This window comes from Pipistrellus kuhlii, unplaced genomic scaffold (assembly GCF_014108245.1).
Source record: "Pipistrellus kuhlii isolate mPipKuh1 unplaced genomic scaffold, mPipKuh1.p scaffold_m20_p_2, whole genome shotgun sequence".
NCBI classification, from domain to species: Eukaryota; Metazoa; Chordata; class Mammalia; order Chiroptera; family Vespertilionidae; genus Pipistrellus; species Pipistrellus kuhlii.
The window spans coordinates 18466108-18489525 of NW_023425515.1; the positions used below are offsets into that span (position 1 = coordinate 18466108).

Sequence of the window (23418 nt, forward strand, 5' to 3'; positions counted from 1 at the left end):
TTTCTGTTGACCTCTCCGTGAACTAAACCGTGAACTTTGAGGCCTGAGACTAGCTCAGAAAGGTAAACTAAATGGAGCCTGTGAGTATTAAGAATCTGTTAGTATTAAGGGGCTGCAGCAACCTGGATGGAACTGGAGAGCATTATGCTAAGTGACATAAGCCAGCCACTGAAAGAAAGATTCCACATGATCTCATTCATTTGTGGATAATAAAGAACATTATAAACCGAGGAACAAAAAGATAGATACAGAGGCAGTAAAGCATCAAACAGACATTCAAATTACAGCGGGAAGGTTAGGGAGAGGTGGGGGAGATAAGAGATCAACCCAGGGACTTGTGTGCGTGCATATAAGCATAACCAATGGACACAAAACTCTGGGAGGTGAGGGCATGTATGGGAGTGGGGTGGGGGGGGAGGGGGCAATGTTAAGATATGTACACATATAATACCTTAATTAAAAAATGGAGAAGAAAAAATAATACAAAAGGGGGCTGCGGGGAGTAATGCTGCAGGAGAGTAGCACGTATGGATGGATGGGAGGCACGCTCTCCGGGGCAGAAGGCCGGTCCGAAGTGGGTGCATTTGTAAGCGGGTCAGGAAAGACAGCACATGCGGGAGGCGCAGGCAGGGGCGGGAGGGTGGACGCCCAAGGGTCCGAAGCCCCACAGACACAGGTTGCCCAGCAAGAGAACGCGCCCAAGCCCCACCTCTCGGGCTTCCCCGCCAGCCCCGCCCACCGGTGATCACGTGAGTGGAGCCCCGCGTGACTTTTGCGGCGTCACGTGAGCGACCGCGGTCACGTGCCCTCAGTCTCGTCCGGGCTCCGTTCTGGGCGATCCTGTGGGGAGGTACCGGTGTTGCCGCTGCTTTTGTTTCTCGGTCTCCCCGGGCGCCATGGAGGAGGAGGAGGAGGAAGCGCGGGGGCTCCTGGCCGGCGGCCTTGGCGAGGCCGGTGGCGATGCCACCGCCGCCGACCCCGGGCCGCTGCCCGCGCTCTGCGACCCCAGGCGCCTGGCGCACCGGCTGCTGGTGCTGCTGCTGATGTGCTTCCTCGGCTTCGGTGAGCTGCCGCCCGCTCCCGGGCCTCCCCCCTTTCCTCTTCGCGGCCCCATTCAAACCTGTGGCGACCAAACGTGGGGTTCCGGGGCTGCGCTGGGCGAGTTGTGCCCTCGCTGCTCCCTGGCTCCTAGCATCTCCCCCGCGCCGCCCACCGGAAGGGATCTCTAGACCAAGTTTCCTCTCCTGGCGCTCGGTTCAGAAAGTTTGAACCACCTCTCTTCCCTCTGCTCCCCTCCTCCGCATGGAAAAGGCTTTTTAAGAAATCAGCAACTTCATTGGTAGTGTCATACGTTTCTCCCCGGCTTTTGGAAATGGACTGTGGCTTTCTGAAAGCTTCAGCCAGGAGCTGTGCTCTTCCTCTCCGCCTGGCCCCTGCGAAAGCAGTCGTGCTGGATGGGACTTGTGGTTTTGGCGGTGGTTAGTTTCACTTAGGAAATCTGAAGGCAGTTTCTTTTTATTTTTATTTTAAATTTCTTTATTGATTAAGGTATCACATATTTGTCCTCAACCCCCCATTCCAATCCCCCACCCCCCTAGTGTCCTTGACCACTCATATGTATGCACATAAGTCCTTTGGTTGATCTCTCCCTTTTATCCCCACCCTCCCTTTGGGGTCCAGCAGTCTGACCCATGGCTCCTTATCTCTGGGTCTGTTCTTGTTCACCAGTCTATGTTGTTCACCATTTCCCCTAGATGAGTGAGATTGAAGGCAGTTTCTTGAGATAAATTTTGAAACACCTTCCTGTGAGCTAACTTATTCAGCAACTTTTCAATGTCTATCTTAGTTTGGTATGGAAGTAGTAGTGTGTTTTCAGGGCGCTCACAGGAACCGGTGTAATCAAGTTTTGGAGCATTATGGTGGGTAACTTGATGCTACTGCTGGGATACATCAACAGGCATGTAGGATACTTGGGGCTTTGTGTTTTGAGGCCCTCCCCTCAACCTTTAAAAAAAATTTTGATTTGTCGATTTGTCGTTCCACCGCTCCACACATTCATTGGTTGCTTCTTGCATATGCTCTGAGCAGAGATCGGACCCACAACCTTGTGAGCAACCTGGCCAGTCCCTTTTTGGAAAGAGATGCCCATCCATTAACTTTAAATCATGATGCTGGTACCCCTTACAAAAGCGATTAAAGCAGGAACTAAAATTGCTGGTTTAGGAACAAAAAAGAACAACACAAAACTCTTAAAATGATCTCTTTTGAAATAGGTCGTTTTTGGTAAATTATGGCTACTTGTCTGGGTTTCAAAAGCCAGATCTATACCTTTCTAATGACATTTTTTTTCTCTCTCGAATCTGTACTTTCTAATATGTACTTTTAGAGTGGGACAATGGAGGCAGTGTTATCCCAAAGCCTACTATAAACCTGTCAGTGATAGTAATTTAGGAATAAAGCCCAGTGAATGAATGCCAGACCTCTCTCCACTTGAAGACAGTTAGTTGTTGATTAACTTCATAGTTCCTGTTCCCAGTATTTGCTGTATATCAGTGGTTCCCAGCGTGGAGCACACACCCTACAGGGGGGCAATTTGACTTTTAAAAGGGGCAATTTGAGGATGAGTTACTAACAGTGAATTTTTTGCATTTCTCATGGTTCTAGGGGCCTCACATACAGTATATAAATATATATTGTGACATTTTTATGCATTTCAGTACTTTATTATATGTTTCGAAACTTTATTTGCTATTATTTTTTCATATCACTTCATATTATTGTGTGTGTGTGTGTGTGTGTGTGTGTGTGTTTAACAATTTCTTAGTGATTTCTTCCTCAATACTTCAACTGTCCTTTCATTCTTTTATTTTTCTCTTCCATGGATACCATGTTCTTTCGAAGCTTATTTAGATCAAGTTAATGGCCTTTTAGGCTTCCTCCACGTGAATAGAGGTTCACTTTAAAAAAATATATATTTTATTGATTTTTTTTTTTTTTTTTTTTTTTTACAGAGAGGAAGAGAGAGGGATAGAGAGTTAGAAACATCAATGAAAGAGAATCATCATCGATCAGTTGCCTCTTGCACACCCCCTACTGTGGATGTGCCCGCAACCAAGGTACATGCCCTTGGCCGGAATAGAACCTGGGACCTTTCAGCCCTCAGGCCGATGCTCTATCCACTGGGCCAAACCAGTTTTGGTTATAAGTTCACTTTTTTAATGATAAAAATTCTATATTATGGGGGGAAGGAAATCAAGATTTTAGAGATGCTAGGTGGGGGGCATGGCCACAAAAAGGTTGGGAATCACTGCTGTATATGCTGGCTAATACTTTGTAAGTGATTGGACATGTGTTCTCTGAATTATTTGGTTACAGCTTAGAAAATAATGATGGACGGGGAACAGGTTCAAAAAAGTTTCCATTGTGTCAGTTCGCGAACCCCAAGTATAAACATTTAAAAATCACCATTTGAGTAGTAATTGCAAGTCGAAACTCTTCTGTGAATAGTATTTTTACTTAGAAAATATTTGTCCTTTCTTTTTTCTAGGCAGCTATTTTTGCTATGACAATCCCGCTGCCCTTCAGACCCAGGTTAAACGGGTAAGTTGATTTTTCACCTTTGTTTGCTTTAGGGAAGGATTTGTTGAGGTTTCATTAGCTCTCAGGTTGCCTAGTCTGCATAGTCTCCAATGAGTCCATTTTGATATCTGTAGTCACCAAGGAGAGTTTGTGGGTGGAATAAGATTCATTTATAGCACTCATTTGCATCTTGATATTGTTTCATACTCAGATAAATAATTATGTGTTATTTCCTCAGTATTACCAAAAGTATTAGACTTCTTTGCCTGTCATTCTTCCTTTGCGTAATCACCTGACTGACAAATGACTTGGTAGTATGTTTTGTTGTTATTTTATTTTTAAAACGTGGATGCTAATTGCAGAGGATTGTCCATGTTGGTTTTGTAAAAATGAATTTGATAGTTCCAATTTCTTGTGCATTTTGATGGTCTCTTTTCTCTGTCTTTGGACAGGGAGACATGCATAGATTGGCCCTTCACATTCTAGAATGAAAGGGAAAGAAGGTACGAGTTAGGAGGGGGAGGCTAAGATTATTTTTTCATGTGGTGGGGAGCGGCAGTGCAGGTAGTATAGGGCAGTGAGAAGATAGACATATGGGCAGATGCAGACAGAGGTGGTCTCCATAGTGGGGGATGTGAAATGGCATATGGACCCAAGGAAGTCCCAGATGTGACCTTTTTCTGAGGCAGAGGCCATAGCTACGATGAGAAACCAAAGCAGTTAAGTGACTACAAATGGTTAAGAAATTCTTGCCTTACACAGAAAAAAAAAAGAAAAGAAAAAGGATTTTAATTTGTTAGTTACTAATTTTAACTATTTGGAAAAAATATTTTTTCTTTTGTTATTGTTTTTTTTTTTTTCATATAGGATATGCAGGTGAATACCACAAAATTCATGCTGCTGTATGCCTGGTATTCTTGGCCCAATGTAGTTTTGTGTTTCCTGGGTGGCTTTTTGATAGACCGAGTATTTGGAATACGGTAAGCTTGAAAAAAATATTTCACCTGTGGCTAAAATCTGGGTATTAGGAAAACACAGAACTAAATTAAATTTCTAGAAAGAACTGAATAAGATTCTATATTGCCGTGATAATCTGCTTTAGTATTTATTTAAAGATACTTTTATGTCTCTGGAATTGGGTTTTGAAACTAGGTTGGGACTCATGAAATAAGGTAGCTCAGATATTGCCCCCATTTGGGATCAGGCAGGCCACGGTCCGAATCCCATTACTGCCACTTGCTCAACCTCCAACTCTTCTGAGCTGTTCCTGGCTTTCTGAGCTCCTGTTTCTTTCCTGGCAGGATATGGATAATAATTCCTGCCTTGCAAAGTGATTATGAGGATTGAGATGGATGTACAGTAACCAGCACATATGTAGTATTTGCCTCTCCCTATTGAGGCTTTCTGCTTTTCTTAGGATTGAACTTTGTGATCACTTTTATTAGATAGAAGGATTCACACTAAATGCTTTGTTACTTCTCATTTTTCTGATTGTAGGTGTGTTGTTAGTGGAGGCTTTAAGAGAGGTGTAGAATATATTTAGGAGACAGAGGGCAAAATGATGGAGGGTCTCCTAGCCATGGTGGAAAAGAACTGAAGAAACTGAGTGTTTAGACTTGGGGACTAACTTTAAAACATTTTGTAGAGTTAGGTTATAAAGGAAGAATTATCGGGTCTAGTAATAATTAATGTCGTTTTTAAACATTCGTTTAAAATCTTGCTTGGTGTTGACTTGTATTGATATAACCTTCAAACACGTGGTATCTACAGAACGTGTGAAGTGCAATTAACAAGTTTTGCTTGAAAAAGTTTGTGTTTGGTTTGGTTTTTGTTGCAAAACTAGGGCTAAGAAGATGGCGGATGAAGAGCATATTCGGCACTGCATGCTTTACGAGTTCCAATTAGGAAGAAAAGCAAGTGAGGCTGCAAAAAACATCTGTAGTGCTCTTGGTCAAGATGCAGTTAGCGCCAGAAAATGCCAGCGTTGGTTTGAGAAATTTCGCGAGGGAAATTTTTCGTTAGATGACAAGAGTGGTCGAGGCCGTGTGTCCAATTTTGATCAAGAAGCTCTTCAAGCTCTTTTGGTGCAAAATCCTCAAATTACCCAACAAGAGCTTGCGACAACTTTAAATTGTTCACAAAAAACAATTTCCAATCAATTGCGTGCACTTGGCAAGGTCCAAAAGTTTGTAAAATAGGTTCCTCATGAGTTGACCGACAACAACCGTAATCAAAGAGTCACAATTTGCAGTTGGCTCCTCTCTCGTCAAAACCGTTTGCCGTTTTTAGAGCAAATTGTTACCGGAGATGAAGAATGGGTGCTGTATGTTAATTTGAAAAGGCGGCCTCAATGGTTGGACAAAAATGAGGCTCCGCAGCCCACGCCAAAACCTGACTTGCATGCGAAAAAAGTGATGTGTGTTTGGTGGAATTTTAAAGGAATTCTTCATTATGAACTTTTACCATCTACCCAAACCATTACCAGTGCAGTGTATAGTGCCCAATTGGAAAGGTTAGCCCAAGCTTTAAGAGAAAAAGAACCCGCGCTGATTAATCGGAAGGGCGTAATTCTTCACCACGATAACGCACGACCGCATACTGCAAGAATCACTGCTGAAAAACTGCGCCAGTTGGAATGGGAAGTTCTCCCTCAACCTGCATATTCTCCTGATATTGCCCCTTCCGATTACCATTTGTTTCGTTCTTTGCAAAACTTTCTTCTTGGAAAAAAATTTAATAATGAAGAATGCCTCAAAAATGCGTTGACCGAATTTTTTGCATCAAAATCACAAGAATTTTACAACAGAGGGATTAAAATGCTTCCTGAGCGTTGGGCACAAGTAGTAGAAAACAACGGCAACTATATTGTTGATTAAATTTTGTTGTATTGTTTAAATAAATTCGATTTAAAAAAGTATTAGAAAACGACATTAATTATTACTAGACCTAATACATTTATTTTGCTTGATCTAAAGGGATAGAATTAGCTGGACACTGTAGGAGGATAGATTCCACTTCGTATGTCACAGACCTTGCTCACTTATGTTGACAGGTCAGGATGGACCATGTGTGGCCTTGGGGCCATAGTGGGTTTTCCAGGGCTGAGTGCAGTGTGGCCATCTCACCAGGGTGGAGAGAGGGCTTGAGTTTTGGGAGGACATTTACTCCTGTGCTCATTAAGGACTCTTCCAACACAGGCATTTTATTACTCTGGAAGCATTAAACAGATGCTCCAAGTGTAGACTCTTTGAGTAAACAGGTTTGTAACTGTATTAACATGGTTGATATTTGTCCTTTTAAAAAGAGAGGGGTCAAAGAAAACATGACTGAAAGATGTGGTGACTGCCATATTCTTAACTCATATTCTCTCCCAACAGATGGGGCACCATTATTTTTAGCTGCTTTGTCTGCATCGGACAGGTAAGGAAGGCGAAAACATTCATTGAGTAAGTGATAGTGATGTGAATTCTTTTCTAATTCTGGCAAAGATGTCTTTAATGAATGCCTAACTTAGTGGTCTGCAAACTGCAGATAGGGGCTTAATCACAAGGAACAACAACAGCCTGTAATTATTGGAATTGAGAGTTTAGGTCAGTGGTCGGCAAACTCATTAGTCAACAGAGCTGCAAACCTCGGCTCTCAAACTGCATGTGGCTTGGGAGCTGCAGTTTGCCGACCACCGCCTAACTGAATTAAGCAAGGCTCACAAATGCCTATATAGTAGAAGGCATAATTCATTTTAAGGCTTGAGACAGATGAACATTAATGTTTTAATTTCACAGATTTCCTAACAAGGAATACTAAAATTATAGTAGAAGTTGTGATTCATCATAAGTTACTTATTTCTCTTGAATACCTTGAATTAACTTGAATTTATTGATTCTATGTTATATTCTATATTATAGGTTATTTTTGCTTTGGGTGGAATATTTAACGCTTTTTGGCTGATGGAACTTGGAAGGTTTGTGTTTGGGTAAGTTATGCATAATTTCATTTGACCTAATATATTGTTTTAGTGGTCAGCAAGCAGTTTACTAAGGATATAAAAATATATTATTGTCTCTTATAGAGAATTACTTCAAGTCCTTGAAATGTAGCCACATATACACAAGACTGTTTATTAGTTGTCTTAATTTTCCTTCCAAGCAAGTAATAATTTTGAGTAGCCATAGTTAATTTAACTGTGTTGGTTTGAATATTAAATAGTTCCCCAGAAATGATGTATTTCCTAGGTGTTTTGAATTTCTGATATATTGAAGACTATGATTTAAACCTCATTTGTAGTATGATAGTGTAGACCAGTGTCGGCAAGCTCATTAGTCAGCAGAGCCAAATATCAATAATACGACGATTGAAATTTCTTTTGAGAGCCAATTTTTTTTAAACTTAAACTAGATAGGTAGGTAAAATGTTATTAACTTAATTAGGGTACTCCTAAGCTGGCCTTTGCTTAAAACTCAAGGGGCCAAAGAACCGCATGTGGCTTTCGAGCCGCAGTTTGCCGACTAGGGGTGTAGACTAGGGGTGTCGAACTCAATCAGAGAAGGTGCCAAAATCTAAAATCCAGCCTAAATCGCGGGCCGAATGGTTTACTGAACAGTCATAAACTGTCATTGTGATGGAAACACAGCTGAGTGCAGTGATGACAGCGCTGTGCGGGCCACATTGCAAGGCCTGGCGGGACGAATTTGGCCTGCCGGCCTTGTGTTTGACACATGTGGTGTAGACCATCAGTTTCTAGATTAGGGGTGTCGAACTCAATCAGAGAAGGGGCCAAAATCTAAAATCCAGCCTAAATCGCGGGCCGAATGGTTTACTGAACAGTCATTAGCTGTCATTGTGATGGAAACGCAGCGGAGTGCAGTGATGACAGCGCGGTGCGGGCCACATTGCAAGGCCTGGCGGGATGGATTTGGCCCACGGGCCTTGTGTTTGACACATGTGTTCTAGATTGTCGATTCACTGGTAGTTTGTTGTTTCTTAGTGGCTAAGCACAGGTCCTTTTGAACCTGTTGAAAAAGTCTGAATGAGCAAAATACCAGGAGCCTTCATGAATTTCATTGTTGTTTAGTAAGCCCATTCTGAGTCCAGCCTTGGGCTTCCTAACCCAGATGAAATAACTTACTTAGTTTTTAATTTAAAAGCACAATTCATTTAATATTTTCATTTGTAACAAGGATATGTACACATATAACATAGTCCAAAAACTTTCTAAGGGAGAGAAAACGAAACAAAAATGTATATAAAAATAGAAAGGGATTCACATGGAACTGTGGTCAGAAGTGGCTCCACGGACAAAGTGGGTGTTGATATCAGCGTAGGGTTTGGATAAGCAGAAGAGAAGGGAACTGATTTTGAACTAGGACGGAGTGGTGAAGAAGGCTCAGAGTTAGGATATGGAAGAGAAGCTGAAGGCCTAGGTGTGGGGCTGGTCAGTGTGTAGAACTTACGGAAGGAAAGTAGGAGAAAGTTGAATATGGAAGGTATGCCCCTGAAAAGTGAATTTTTGTGTTTTCACAAAGCATGGCTCACTATTCACATGAACATTAAAAAAAAAAAATACATTTTTTAATTGACTTTAGAGAGGAAGGGAAAGAGAGAGAGAGATAAAAACATCAATGATGAGAGAGAATTAATTGATCAGCTGCCTTTGCATGCTCCCCTCTGGGAAATTGAGCCCATAACCCAGGCAGGTGCCCTTGACCGGAATCAAACCCGGGACCCTTCAGTTCGCAGGCTGATGCTCTATCCACTGAGTCAAACCAGCCAGGGCTACACATGAACATTTTTGTCGCATAGATCGTGACATGGTAACCCAGAGTTCTTTTCTTGCCGTCTTGGTTATTATCGTAGCATATAAAATTCCCCAAAGCTCCGCAGTGGACTCTGTGGGTCAGGAAATTGGACAGGGTACAGAACGGGCAGCTTGTCTGTGCACCTGCTGGCTGGAGCCTCAGCTGGAAAGCTGCATGGAAGCTCTGGGCTGCAGTCATCTGAGAGCTAGTTGATTCACTTGGCTGGCACCTGGCTGGGACGGCTTGAAGACTTGCACTGCTGGCTGCAGTGCCTGCGTGTGGCTTCTCCGTGGAGCATGGCGTGGCTTTCTCACTGCATGGTGAACTCAGGGTAGTTAGACTTATTCTGAGGTGGCTAGGGCTCCAAGTGAAAGTGTTTGACGAAAAAGCAGATTCATCTTTTATGACCCGGTCTTGGGGTCACACAGCATTACATTTACCATAGTCTGTGGTTGATTTGGGGGAGGAGGGAGCGACACCACCACCTGTAACTTTTACCATCTTATGGACAGTTAGAGGGGTGTCAGAGCTTTAAACCTGCTGCTGCTGACTGTGGTCTTTCTTTAGAATCTTGACTTTCCTTCCTTTCCCCACTTTTAGGATTGGTGGGGAGTCATTAGCAGTTGCCCAGAATACATATGCTGTGAGTTGGTTTAAAGGCAAAGAACTGAACCTGGTGTTTGGACTCCAACTTAGCATGGCTAGAATTGTAAGTATGACAGACCCAATGAAGCCAAATAGGAATTACAGGATTGAATATCACAGGGATCTCTTATTAAAGATTACAGGGTGAAGTGCTGTGTATGACAGATTAGGTATTGATTTGTTAATGTATTTCTCTAGACCACAGTATAGCATGTACCTAACTTTAATTAAGGCATTTCTAACCTTACTTTACTTAGGAACAGTCTAACATGGCTACATAAACATTAATTCAGAGAATCTGAGCATTATAATGGATCTTAACAGGTTTCTTTGTCTAATGTCTTACCCATGTGGGCATCCCTGCTGTGAAAGTCTTCACATACCATCATCTGGCTCTGCTTAGGCAAGTTTTCAGTGAACAAAACTCACTGTGTTGATAGGGCAGCCCATCGACTTCAGTTAACTTTATGAAGTTCAAGTTCACGTAGAGATGCATCTGCACGCACAAGTAGCTCTTCCCGATTGTTCCAAACCTGCCCTCTGTGGCTAATGTCTACCTCCTCGCTGTGCACCAGCATTTTGCTTATGAAGACAGCTCTGAGTTCTTGGTCAGACAGGCTCATTTCCTGAGGTTGGCTGTTCCTTATGCCCAGATGTCCTCAGCTGACTTCCTCCAGGCTTTTACTCCAAAGTCACATTCTCAGTGAGGCCTCTGCCTCTTTATAGTCCCCTTCCCTGTTTTGTATGTTCCCCCTTTTTTTCGAGCATTTTAAAGCACTATTTAATATACTACCGAGTTCACCTCTTCTACCCACCCTGCTAAAACGAGAGCCCTCTGAGAGCTAAACATTTTTTTTTGTTCTGTTTCTTATTGTTTTTCTGACACCTAGACCAGTGACGGGCATATAATTAGGGCTCAGTAATTGCTACATGAATGAATAAACGCATGAGGATGTTATCTGTAACTTTTACCATCTTCTTATGGACAGTCAGAAGACGAATTCTTTTTCACGTGTCCGTTCCCGGAAGAGCTGTGCTTTTTCTGAGCTAAGGCTTGTTTTGTCTTCGGTTCCCTGTAAATTTTGTAACTCGAGTTTCATTTTTTTTTGGCTACTGGGAAGTTACAAATGTAACTGCTATTTTTTTTTTTTTTTTTTTTTTTTTTTTTATATATTTTATTGATTTTGTACAGAGAGGAAGGGAGAGAGATAGAGAGTCAGAAACATCGATGAGAGAGAGTCATCAATCAGCTGCCTCTTGCACACCCCCCACTGGGGATATGCCCGCAACCAAGGTACATGCCCTTGACCGGAATCGAACCCGGGACCCTTCAGTCCCCAAGCCGACGCTCTATCCATTGAGCCAAACCGGTCCCGGCTAACTGCTATTTTGAATATTAACCTTTTCTATAAATTGACATTTTTTTTTGTGTGTAATAATTTCATCAGTGGTTTTATTTTAGTTTGTTAGTTTTTTCCTTTCTCATGTTTAAAAAAAAAAATTCACCTCTGTTTAATCATAGTCCTATATATCTATTCTCTAAGCCGCCTCACATCCTAGTTTTTGAACAAGGAGATATATAGATATATATATATATCTCACACACATAAATATAAATATAAATATAAATATAAATATAAATATATAAATAATTGGTTAATTTTCCCTCCCTTCTCTTTCAGGGAAGTACAGTAAACATGAACCTCATGGGATGGCTGTATTCCAAAGTTGAAGCTTCGTTGGGTTCTGCTGGTCACACTACCCTTGGAATCACACTTATGATCGGTTAGTGAATCCTGATGTCCCACGTTCTGTCTCTTCTGAACATGACATAGGAAGTGTCACAGCAGAGAGGAAGTAACACTGGAATCAGGGTTAGATCACGTTGGTTATAATTTTACTTGCACAATTCTTGAGTTCTTTGACCTAATTAGATATAGCGAGGCATTCATGCTTTTGTTTTCATTTCTACTTCCTTAAAAAAAAAAAAAAGAGGATCTTGTCCTGTTCTTGTCTACTTAAGCATTGGTCTGATGATTAACTGAGAGCGCGTATGTGAAAACTCTGAAACGATCAGGAATTTAGAAATGTAGAGCTTAGTTTTGTAGAGATGATACAATGTGGTGGGAAATTCACTAAGTTGGGGGTCCAGAGCCTGGGTTCTAGTCCTGGCTCTGACAGGTCAGTCACCCTGGACAAGGAAGCTAACCTCTGTGTCTCAGTTCTCCTTGCTGTAAGATTGCAGGTGTTGGGCCAAAACTGTGTACAGGCTCCTCCTGGCCCTAAGTTCTCTCAGCTGAGGCTCCAGTGTGCTGGGGGCTGGGCGGGTCACTGAGAAGAGAACGAGGCCCTCTGGACTCGCCACCCGCGCTGCTTTTCTGAGCCCCATGGTGTGAAGAGGGCTGCTTACAGAGGGGCTGATTGTCGTGTGCCATCTTTCAGTCCTTAGACTTTCTTGATACAGCCTGGTAAAAAGAGGACAGGGGAGTGGTAATCCTAAACAGCAGACTCGTTCCTAGGGACCCCTCCTCCTCCCACGTCTCCTCAGATCCTTTGCCTTACTTAAACCCTCTTTCTGCTCACAAATGCTTTTTAGTATTTCTTCTAGTTCCCTCTCTGATGGAGAGTTTGAGAATGTTAAAGAATTTTTGAGCTAGAAAAGGCCTGTGCTATTATGAATCAGTTTCTTATTTTACAGATGGGGAAATTTAAGCCCACAGAGGTTAAGATCTGTGCCTAAGATCATTCACAGAGACAGAACTAATGTCTACTGTCTGTCTCTTTAGCAGTTTTTCAACTGGACCATATTATCTCAGCCAGTTAAAGATGCATTTATTTTACTAAACTTTTTTTTTTTTTAAATAAAAATTCTCACCTGAGGATATGTTTATTGATGAGAGAGAGAGAGAGAGAGAGAGAGAGAGAGAGAGAGAGAGAGAGATACATTAATGTGAGAGAGAAACATTGATAAGTTGCTTCCCATATGTGGAACCTGAAACCTAGGAATGTGCCCTGACTGGGAATCGAACCTGCAACCTTTTTGGTGTGGATAACACTCAACTGAGCCACCCAGCCAAAGCTACTAAGTTTCTTTGTAAAATTCTTGACAAGTGCAAACTTGATTAATTATCCGGTTTACAATAGTTATATGAGGTCAGCATTAGTGAGTAATGCTGAATACGCAGAGGAAAGAGAGTCTGAGTGAGCTGTGCGTGGGAAGGTGGGGCTCTCGGGCTGCCAGAGGTGAGGAGCAAGGGTGACGGACTTGGGGAAGGAATCAGGAGGAAGATGAGGTGATCACAGAATCAGACTTCGCTTTTATAATCCCTCTCTTCCCCCCCGCCCTCGACATCCACTAACAATTGGTGCTTAGACTGAAGTAAGAAAGTAGGACTAATTTGCTAGCCTGGCTATCAGCTTTCTTCCATTTGTATTCTGTATTAGAAGAGTGGACTATTCTCCAACCTTCTCCTGGGAAGTAATGTAATCATAGCCACTACTGTTTGTTCAGTGCTTACCACGTGCTCTTCCTTCCTTCTGTCCTCACTTGTAATTGTGGGCTTTTCTTACATGTGTCGAAATACTATCCCCTTTGGTCGCTAAGTTTTTCAGCTGTTAATGGGATGTGCTGTGGGATGTGTTTTAAGAAACCTTCAGCCTGGCTCTTTTAAAAATCTCTTTTTTTAAAATTATAGGGGGTATAACCTGTATTCTTTCACTAATTTGTGCCTTGGCCCTTGCTTACTTGGATCAGAGAGCAGAAAGAATTCTTCATAAAGAACAAGGAAAAACTGGTGAGTCTCAGTGTGGGAAGAGTGGGACTTTGGGGAATTATGGCATTTTTGAAATAACGTACAACTATGCAAGTTCCCAGTGCAGTGTTGTAAAACCTAGTGAGGCTTATTTGATCTCTTATTTTGAAATCTATTTCTGTTTATTTAAATTTTGGGGTACATGTTCCCCCTTCTATGTTCTTTGTGTATTGGCAAAATGACGTGCGTTCCTCATCATTTGGTAGGTAGATACTAATCTTAGGTTTTGCTTTTTCTAATGTCTTTTTAAGTTAGTGTCTTTCAACTGAATTGCAAAGGTTCATCACATGATAAATGAAAAATAATCTTGACTTGTTAAGTAAAATTATACTGATGGCTCTTCCCTTTCTTGTCTAAGGTGAAGTTATTAAGCTAACTGATGTGAAGGACTTCTCCTTGCCCTTGTGGCTCATATTTATCATCTGTGTCTGCTATTATGTGGCAGTGTTCCCTTTCATTGGACTGGGGAAGTGAGTATTCTCTAGCATTCCACTTCTGTTGACTAAATTATAATGAGACTTCAATCACATAAATGTAATTGTTTTAGCTGTTAATCTTGCTTCTCTATTTATAGTTTATATATATATATATACACAGGAATTGTTTCATATCCTGAGATACAACTGATTTTCTTAGCTTAAGGTTTAGTATTGTTTAATATATTTTTAATATTATTTGAAGAAATACCTAATAACAGTTTTTTATTCAAAATATTGGTTTATTTTACTGCTTGATTTTAGGTTAATATTTTTTGAAATTTCCTCTTTATTCCTTGGTTAGGAAGCCTCTTAGAGAGAATAGAGAGAGCATATTGGCTTATAGTAATTGGACATATTTTTTTTAGGATTGGAATTCCTCCACATTCAAATTCAGGATTCATATAAAATTTTTCTTGCTTTATCTTCTACTTCTCTGTCTATTTTCTTTGGCAGCTGTCTAAACAGAACAGTGTGTGAGGGAGAATGTGTTTATGGGGGGGGGTGTGTATTTGTAATAAAAATCTTAAAATTCAGGCTGCAATTCTGAATAATTTGAGACAAGAACTCTATATACATTATGTAGCAAAAAAACCGGTCATATTGCTTTTATGGAAAAGGAGCTCTCTTAATTCCCTGTGGTAGTGCATTGGGTTTTCTGAACATTTGTGTGTACTGTTTGCAGTATATGTAAATAGGAGAAAAAATAGGTATCAGTATATTTTATTTAGTTAGTGAAATTTATATAAACACTAAAGTTTTAGCCAGTTACTTAAATGTGAATAATTTCAAATAAGGTGGGAAAATAGTATCAAGAAGGAAAAGTTGATTAAGCTTAGAATTATTTGTATTCAGTTTTTGTTTTGCCTTTATTAAACAAAACAGAAAACAGTGTAGTTCTCTCTAAAGTGCTTATTTCTCTCTTTCTCTGTATTTTAGAGTGTTCTTTATGGAGAAATTTGGATTTTCTTCCCAGGCAGCAAGTGCTATTAACAGGTATTTCGTTAATTCTCTAAGTGCTTATTGTGTGCCTAGTGTGGGTCTTTCATTATAACCAAATGTTATAAGACATATGTGATGTAACATCCACAGTGTGAAATCCAAATCAAATTGGGACTTGATCCTAAGTGGCCATCTTGCATTAATGGGAAAACCGAAGAAGCATTGGACCACTCTTTATATCCTTATATTCCTATTTACCGATAACCATTTTAGAGGACTGTTAAACTAAATGTGCTAGGGTTTGCTTTGCCTAATGAATTTAGGAACTTGGATTTCTTTCTTTTTTTTTTTTTTTTTGTGGCTGGGATACATTTCATTAAATAATATCTTTTCTATTCTCTGGGCAGTATTGTATATGTCATATCAGCTCCCATGTCCCCAATATTTGGGCTCATGGTAGATAAAACAGGAAAGAACATCATCTGGGTCCTGTGTGCAGTGGTGACCACCCTTGCTTCCCACATGCTGCTGGCCTTCACGCTGTGGAACCCTTGGATTGCTATGGTAATGTGACTGTTCACACCTGGGGGGGGCGGGCAGGGCTTCAGGGAGGACCCTAAAAATTGCATGTCAGGAGCCCTCAGCTCCTCTGATAGCAGTGCTTTGTGACAGTAAGGAAAACAATGAGTTGATTTCAGTGTCTACAAAATAACTATTTTTAAAGTGCATAAATATTAATTATTAGTGCATTGGGCATTTTTAATTTCATTTGACTTATTTAATAGAGTAACCTCAATGCCAAAATAGTATCTGAAATAAAATAGTCTTTTGAAAACCAAATGCTTACTACCCTGTTTCCCCGAAAATAAGACAGTGTCTTATATTAATTTTTTTCTCCCAAAGTTGCGCTAGGTCTTATTTTCAGGGGATGTCTCATCTTTCCATGCGCTAGGTCTTATTTTTGGAGGATGTCTTATTTTTGGGGAAACATGGGTAGTTCCATTTATTTTTCTGTATTTCATGAAAAGTTGTCCTTCCATCATAGGTGACAAAAAAACAAACAAACAAAAAAAAACAACAAAAAACCAAACCATCGGCCCAATATCCATGATTTCACATCCTTTTGTCTTTGATGTTTAGTAGGTCAAAAAATGATAAGTAATTCATCGAATTTTTGTGATTGTCATTTTTAAGACCACGAGCTGAAGTGCTGTTTTTCTTTCCTGTTAATAAAAGAATATCTTGAACATATATAAGGTGGGGCAAAAGTTGGATTACAGTTCTTAAGGAAAATAATACAATAATTAGTAATACAAGAGCAAACTCTGTTTCGTGTTCTCACAACTGTAAATCTACTTTTGTCTTTGCGCACTAGGTGAGAATTCTGTAGGACAGGTTCTTAGACATACAATAGAAATGCTACAGTAGAGGCTTTGCACAGTTAACACCTTGGTAGATATTCAGTAGAGCTCTATCAGTGATTTAAGAATGTATTTGCTTTTAGTGTTCTTGTCATTCTTGGATATTGGCATTATTATAATCTTTGCTCACATAAGTATAACTCTTAATTTAAATTTAAATGATGAAGTTCCCTTTTTAATTGAATAAAAATGATGCTGCCTTGGTTGTTTAACTTGTGATTCCTAATAAATTTTGGAAAATTAACTTGCCTAAAATATTGGCAACAATTTTTTACAAATTGGCTTTGTTTTCTTTCTTGTTTTTTAGCAGTGGTTCTTTTTTGTTGTTTTTATATATATTTAAAAAAAAATATTTTTATTGATTTTTTACAGAAAGGAAGGGAGAGAGAGAGAATTAGAAACATCGATGAGAGAGTCATCGATCAGCCGCCTCTTGCACATCCCCGACTGGAGATGTGCCCACAACCGAGGTACATGCCCTTGACTGGAATCGAACCTAGGACCTTTTAGTCCGCAGGTCAATGCTCTATCCACTGAGCCAAACCGGTTTCGGCTGTTGTTTTTATATTTTATTGATTTTTTTTACAGAGAGGAAGGGGGAGAGAGAGAGAGAGTTAGAAACATCTATCAGCTGCCTCTTGCACACCCCCGTACTGGAGATGTGCCCACAACCAAGGTACATGCCTTTGACCGGAATCGAACCTGGGACCCCTCAGTCCACAGGTCGATGCTTTATCCACTGAGCCAAACTCTTACGGCATTGGTTCTTGACTGTACCCTGGGCCCAGGTACTTATATATACATAAAAATAATGTGATTAAGACAGTGTGCATGCATTTTTTCACTAGAGGGATACTTGTAAGGGAGGGCCAGGACATTTTTTGATTAAACATGAGTTTTAACCTGATTACAATAACATTTGCATGAAGATTCATATGTTAGCTAATATGTCACTCTTGCTAATCTACATCAAAGGAAAGTCTCTTTGGTGAGTATAAGACTTACCCTTTTCTGTATTACTTTGTATAGAGTCTCCTGGGACTCTCCTATTCATTGCTTGCCTGTGCATTGTGGCCAATGGTGGCATTTGTAGTTCCTGAACATCAACTGGGAACTGCATATGGCTTGTAAGTATTTGTACCGGGAATTATGCAGTGTCTCTCTCTGCTGTACCAACTTATTATTATATGAAACTCCAGGTCTCCTGAATCTAGTCATCTGTAGACTTCTGGGACCGCTCTAAACCTGGAAATAACTAGAAAATTCAGTTAATCTGTTTTTGCTCAGCTTGGAGCAATGAAAATGCTCCAGCAAGGGAGCTGGAATTAAGCTGACTCATAGAGGTAATTGCTGCCGTTATCCTCCCACTGCCTGTTTATCTGAGGGTTTCTCAGAAGTTGAGTTCTGGTTTCTGACCCAAAAGGCTGCAGGAAGTTGGTATTCACTTGGTTTTGAGTTCATAGTGCACTTAATAAGGCAAGCTCCCCTACCTTTGAGCATGAAGTCTAGTAGAGGAAACCATCATGGAATTTTAAAAAATCTCCGGTTGAAAATGTCTCAACACTAATACTATGTTTGTAGATACTGATATTTGTAGTGAATTGTTCCTCTATGAAGACTTTTGAAATTAAAATGTGTTTTTCTATTTCTTCTATTGCAGCATGCAGTCCATTCAGAATCTTGGGCTGGCAATCATTTCCATCCTTGCTGGCATGATATTGGATACTCGGGGATACTTGTTTTTAGAAGTTTTCTTCATTGCCTGCGTGTCTTGTAAGTGTGCCATGTGGCAACATTTGTTTAGTTTCTTTCAATACGTAGCATAATGTTCTTATTTGTGCTTTTAGGTGTTATTGTTACTTTCTGTTTGCCCTTCTTTTAAATCAAATATTTAAGATGTAGCTCTCAGATTTGCCTGATTCTTAGCCTGTGCATTTTATATTTTTATTGATTTCAGAGAGCTTTCCAGCAGGTGACTTTGTACTTCTCTGAAGATTTACAGGCATTTTTCAGGAGATTCCTATTCTTAAAGGCAGCAGTGGAATAGATGTTATCTTCTGTTTTAAATATTTACATTAAAAAACAAACATTTTCTCCTTTAAAGTAAAACTATTTGAAGGGTCCTAGGTGTGAATGTGTGGATATATGTGTGATTTAGGTGTGCTCAGGGTTAATTGATCAGGCAGTTTTATTTTTATTTTTAGTCCTTTTATGTAATTTTTATGTGTAATGATTTGTTGGTTAAAAATAGGATGTGTTAGAATACAGTTGAAAACTGTAAAAATAAACCAGCATTTTTGCTTTGATTGTCTTCACCATACACAAATTGTGTTCATCTGAAAAAAATTCTCATATAATATATTAAGATGCCCTTTTTACTTTGATCAAACATGTATTTAAAATGTCAAATTCCAGTGAAGATATTATCAGGCTTCATTTTCATTTACAGGGAATAATGACTATCTATAATTGAAGTATGATGTTTGTAGAAAACTGCTTATGAACAGCCTGCATACATTTTATCTCATATTTTAGAAATAAGCACCAAATTAAAAAAAAAAAAAGCTTTATTTGTTTTAAAAAAGTGAGTTATTTAAGAGTTTAAAAAACAGTCATGAGTGTTTTTGTCTATTTTAAAAAAATATCTTTTTATTGATTTCAGGGAGGAAGGGAGAGGGATGGAGAAATAGAAACATCAATGATAAGAGAGAATCATTGATTGGCTGCCTTCTGCTTGTTCCCTACTGGAGATCGCGCCCACAAACTGGGCATGTGCCCTTGACCATTGAATGTTAGGACCCTTCAGTCCACAAACAGATGCTCTATCCACTGAGTCAAACCAGCTAGGGCTATTTTTGTCTACTTTTAATGCTACAACATATGGTTTAATTTCAAGCTGCAGTTTCATATTATTTGGTTCCCAAACCAAATAGCACGTGGTTTTAAAATGTTTTTGTTGCCATGTTAATTTTAAGTAAATTAAGTGGGCCTCACCTGTTACGGTAAAAAGCCAGGCATCTGACTTTCTGAGGTATGAACTGACTCTGGGCTTCTGGGAGTCTCATGACCACATCCTAATGTTTGATTAATTTGTAAAATGGACATGGCATTTTCAGACCTATTCTCCCCTCCACTCCCCCCCCCCCCCCCCCCCAAAAAAAAAAAAAAAAAAAAGAGATTACTTCTGTTTGGCTCTCTGTAAAAAAATAGTTCAGGGACTGGCAGGAGTCTTGGGGAAGTGCTGGGAAGGACCAGCACTTATAAGTGAGAGGAAAGAGGGGCAGGGATGGCCCACAGGTGGGTCTGTCCTCTCTCTGTGGGTGTCTGCTTCTCCGTTTCTGGCCTTGCCATCCCTGAACTCAGGCAGCCCCTGGAGAAATGCTGTGTGACTTATTTTTAGTGCTTTCAGGAGAATAATGTAAATAGTGATTTTACTTTTAAATGCCAGTTAATAAAGAGTTATTTGATTTGTCTAATTTTACTTTGTAATTATGATTACATAGGAATCATTGGGAAAAACTACACGTCTTTTAAGGGTCCTATGTTTTTTTTCACTTCCAGTGTCACTTTTAGCTGTAGTCTTACTCTATTTGGTGAACCGTGCCCAAGGTAAGTAGAAGTTCAGGCATTTTCTTCTTAAACCGTGATAGATAATCTTGTGGGGTCACTGGGTAGTCTGCATGCCTCTCTAGAAGCCAGCGAGTGCTTTAGCTCAAGTATAATGACTTTCTGTCCATAGTGATGGAAACATTTCATTATATAACTGAGGCCCAGTGCACCACTGGTGGGATCCCTCGGCCTGACTGGCGATCGGGGCCATTTGGGGCTGTCCCTTCCAGTCCTATAGAGGTGGATTGGGGATGGCTGGCCAGGGACGGACCGGGGGAGGTTTCTGGCCTCTCGCCAGTCCCGATCGGCCAGACCCCAGCAGCAAGCTAACTTATTGGAGCTTCTGTCCATGATGTGCTGGTCAGTGTACGTCATAGCGACTGGTTGAACAGTCAACCAAACGGTCGATTGATCTGTCGACACTTAGCACATTATGCTTTTTTTTAAATATAGGATTATGTATTCTGGAACTTCACGTTCATTAAAATTGTTGTCATGTTCTTTCTGGCCTGTTCAATGTAAGTTTCAGAAAATTTTAGATTTAAAAAATTATATAATTTTTATTGATTTCAGAGAGGAAGGGAGAGGGAGAGTAAGATAGAACCATCAATGAGGAGAGAGAGTCATTGATTGGCTGCCTCCTGCACACTTACACTGGGGATTGAGCCTGCAGCCTGTGCATGTGCTCTGACCGGGAATTGAACTATGACCTCCTGGTTCATAGGTCAACACCCAACCATTGAGCCCTGCAGACTGGGCTAGATGTTGTTTTTATATTAACATAAAGATGTATTTTTAAAAAATATGTTCTTTATTTATTTTAGAGAGAGAGGGAAATGTTTCAATGCTTAATTACTGAGCCACATCACCTGGGCCATAAAGAAGTATTTTTAGAACCTAAAGTCCTTCCTGTGTTGTCTTATATTTAAAAAAAAAAAAAAAAAAGTGAACAATTTTCAGCTGAAATTTTCATTTTATGGTTGAAAGTGTTTGATAGAGAATGAAATTGCAGATTTTTTTTCTTTTCTGAATATATGTGAACTACATGTATTTGTGCTTTGTGTGTGTGTTCTTTATAAGATTTTGATGTTTCCTATATCAATTTAAAAATAAACATTTTCCCTTGGAACGGTTCCAAGAGATAAACTATTTCTTTCTCATCTCTCATAATATATCAATGCAAATGTATGTGTGTGTGTGTGTGTGTGTGTGTGTGTGCTTGAGCTTGCGTGCATGTTTGAATTTTTATAATAGTTACATTGAAAAAAATTCTATGCTTATTTGTGTTTTAGGTGGGAACCTAAATTATTCTGCAAGACAAAGGGAAGAAATGAAATTTTCTCATGCTGAGTATGTATTGAAAAAGAGAAAAGTCTTTATTTTGAAAATCTTGGACATTAGCATTGTATTTCAAGATATTAGGATTGGATTTTTTTTTTATATATGTATTTTAAAAAAAAGAAATTAGGTTTTTTTTGTGTTTCAAGAGCTAATGATCATCTCTGGAACTATAACAACGTTCTTGTTTGTGTCAGAAAATTTTAAAAGGCGGGTATCAAAGTCTAAAATGAGGGCAGGGTGGGAGAATTTGGCTTTAAATTGCCTTCGGAGAGACAGATGTTTAGTATTCGTAATTTATTGGAGCAAAGGTCTTTGTCCTAAGTTCCTCTGTTGAGCTCAGCCTTCAATTCTCTCTGATGCTTTCTTTTTCTTAACTAGTTGAGATCATTTTTCATTTTTTCTTGGTGCCAACATGCTATTTTGTGTTCTTTGATTCATTTGGAACAAATTAAAGTGTATAGTGTGTTTTAAGTTAAATTAATTTTTTTCATGAGTATATGCTACCATCTAATAGTGATTCTACATGCTACAACATAATGGTGATTCTATTTCCTATTATTTGTACAACATAATAGTGTATATTATACACTATTGCTATAACATAATAGTGATTCTATTTTCTATTATATCTGATACTTAATTTTTCACTTTAAAAATTTATTTTTAAATATATACCATTTAATTGTAAGTTTTGTGAATTTTGAATAAGTTAAAATCTGGTAGAACAAGGCTATTTAGTTCTGGGGGTGATTCTTGGTCAAGTCAAATTATCTTTTAACATAGTAATTCCATTTATAGAAACACATTTTAAGAAAATAATCAGAAGTGTTGTGAGTTTTAAATATATTTACAACAGTCTGTTTATTATGTAAAAAAATTGGAAATATCCCAATGTCCCATAATAGGGAAATAGTTAAATATATTTTACACCCATATAGTATGTTTTTAAAATAATGTTTTAGAAGGACTTTTTAAAGTCAGATATTTAGCATGCTATATGTTAAGTAAGCAAAAGATAAAGATGCAAATATCTATTTTTCTAAAGTATGCAAGCATTACTTAAACCTATTATTTGTATATAATAGAAAAATAGGAAAATAGGAAAAAATGAAAGAAAAGCCCCCAAATATTAACAGTTCTATTTGAATGATAGGGTTAAAAGAGATTATTTTTCTCTTCGCTTTTTTTTATTTTCTAAATTGATCCTGTGATACTTTTACAATCATGAGGAGTTAAAAGATTATTCAGCAAAATATGGACTCTCAGTATTTGGTGCTATGTGTTTTGTAATGTTTATGGTTTTTATTCTGTAAGTCAGATGGGGCTTCGTGTTTTTTTCTCCCCTTGTTGATAATATATTGCATTCTGTTTTGCAGATGAGAAGTTTAAATGACTGTGTCATGACAGTGGGCTGCACACATCATTGATCTGAAAACCTCCATTAGAAAATTATATAGAGTTTAGTCAATAGAAAAAATAATGGTCTGGAAAGTTATATTTATATTTCAAGTACACCTATTTCTAAGTATATTTGTGAGGACTATTTTACTCTCTGTCTTTTGTGTGTTGCTGAAGAATTTCACTTCAGAATAGCCTAATCAGCAGTGAAGTTTTGGAAATTGCTCTGGGACTTGCAAGTGAATTTCATTAAGGACAGTAAATAATGGAGATCATTGGATTTATATTGAGATCATTTTCACAAAGTATATCTTAGAGATATGGCCTTTTCTTTATCTTAAAGCAAAATATATTTTTTTAAAGCTTTTGAGGTTTAGAAGGGATGTTTTATTATAAACTA

The 23418-nt window shown here is 39.2% G+C and overlaps 1 protein-coding gene across 4 annotated transcripts; it reads left to right on the forward strand.

The window, feature by feature from the left end:
* Nucleotides 1-801: 801 nt before the first annotated feature.
* On the forward strand, nucleotides 802-23064 carry MFSD1 (major facilitator superfamily domain containing 1). 4 transcript variants are annotated; one of them, XM_036445652.2, is made up of 16 exons: nucleotides 803-1062; nucleotides 3548-3600; nucleotides 4447-4559; nucleotides 6957-6999; nucleotides 7485-7552; nucleotides 9975-10083; nucleotides 11702-11804; nucleotides 13715-13813; nucleotides 14190-14301; nucleotides 15247-15303; nucleotides 15657-15813; nucleotides 17700-17797; nucleotides 18331-18443; nucleotides 20232-20279; nucleotides 21572-21629; nucleotides 22997-23064. In XM_036445652.2, exons 1-16 carry the CDS (start codon nucleotides 897-899, stop codon nucleotides 22998-23000), a joined length of 1401 nt encoding a protein of 466 aa, XP_036301545.1. In that variant the 5' UTR covers nucleotides 803-896; the 3' UTR covers nucleotides 23001-23064. The 4 variants fall into 4 exon arrangements, with proteins under 4 accessions (XP_036301549.1, XP_036301545.1, XP_036301548.1 ...); XM_036445654.2 differs by lacking the exon at nucleotides 803-1062 and adding an exon at nucleotides 4032-4082 and having other exon boundaries at nucleotides 3560-3600; XM_036445656.2 differs by lacking the exon at nucleotides 4447-4559 and having other exon boundaries at nucleotides 802-1062; nucleotides 3552-3600.
* The last annotated feature ends 354 nt before the right edge of the window (nucleotides 23065-23418 follow it).

Coding starts and splice junctions, on each gene's coding strand:
- MFSD1 (XM_036445652.2), top strand. CDS start 897: ATGGAGGAGGAGGAGGAGGAAGCGCGGGGGCTCCTGGCCGGCGGCCTT. Junction 7,000..7,484: donor GCTTTGTCTGCATCGGACAG/GTAAGGAAGGCG, acceptor TCTATATTATAG/GTTATTTTTGCTTTGGGTGG. Junction 7,553..9,974: donor CTTGGAAGGTTTGTGTTTGG/GTAAGTTATGCA, acceptor CCCCACTTTTAG/GATTGGTGGGGAGTCATTAG.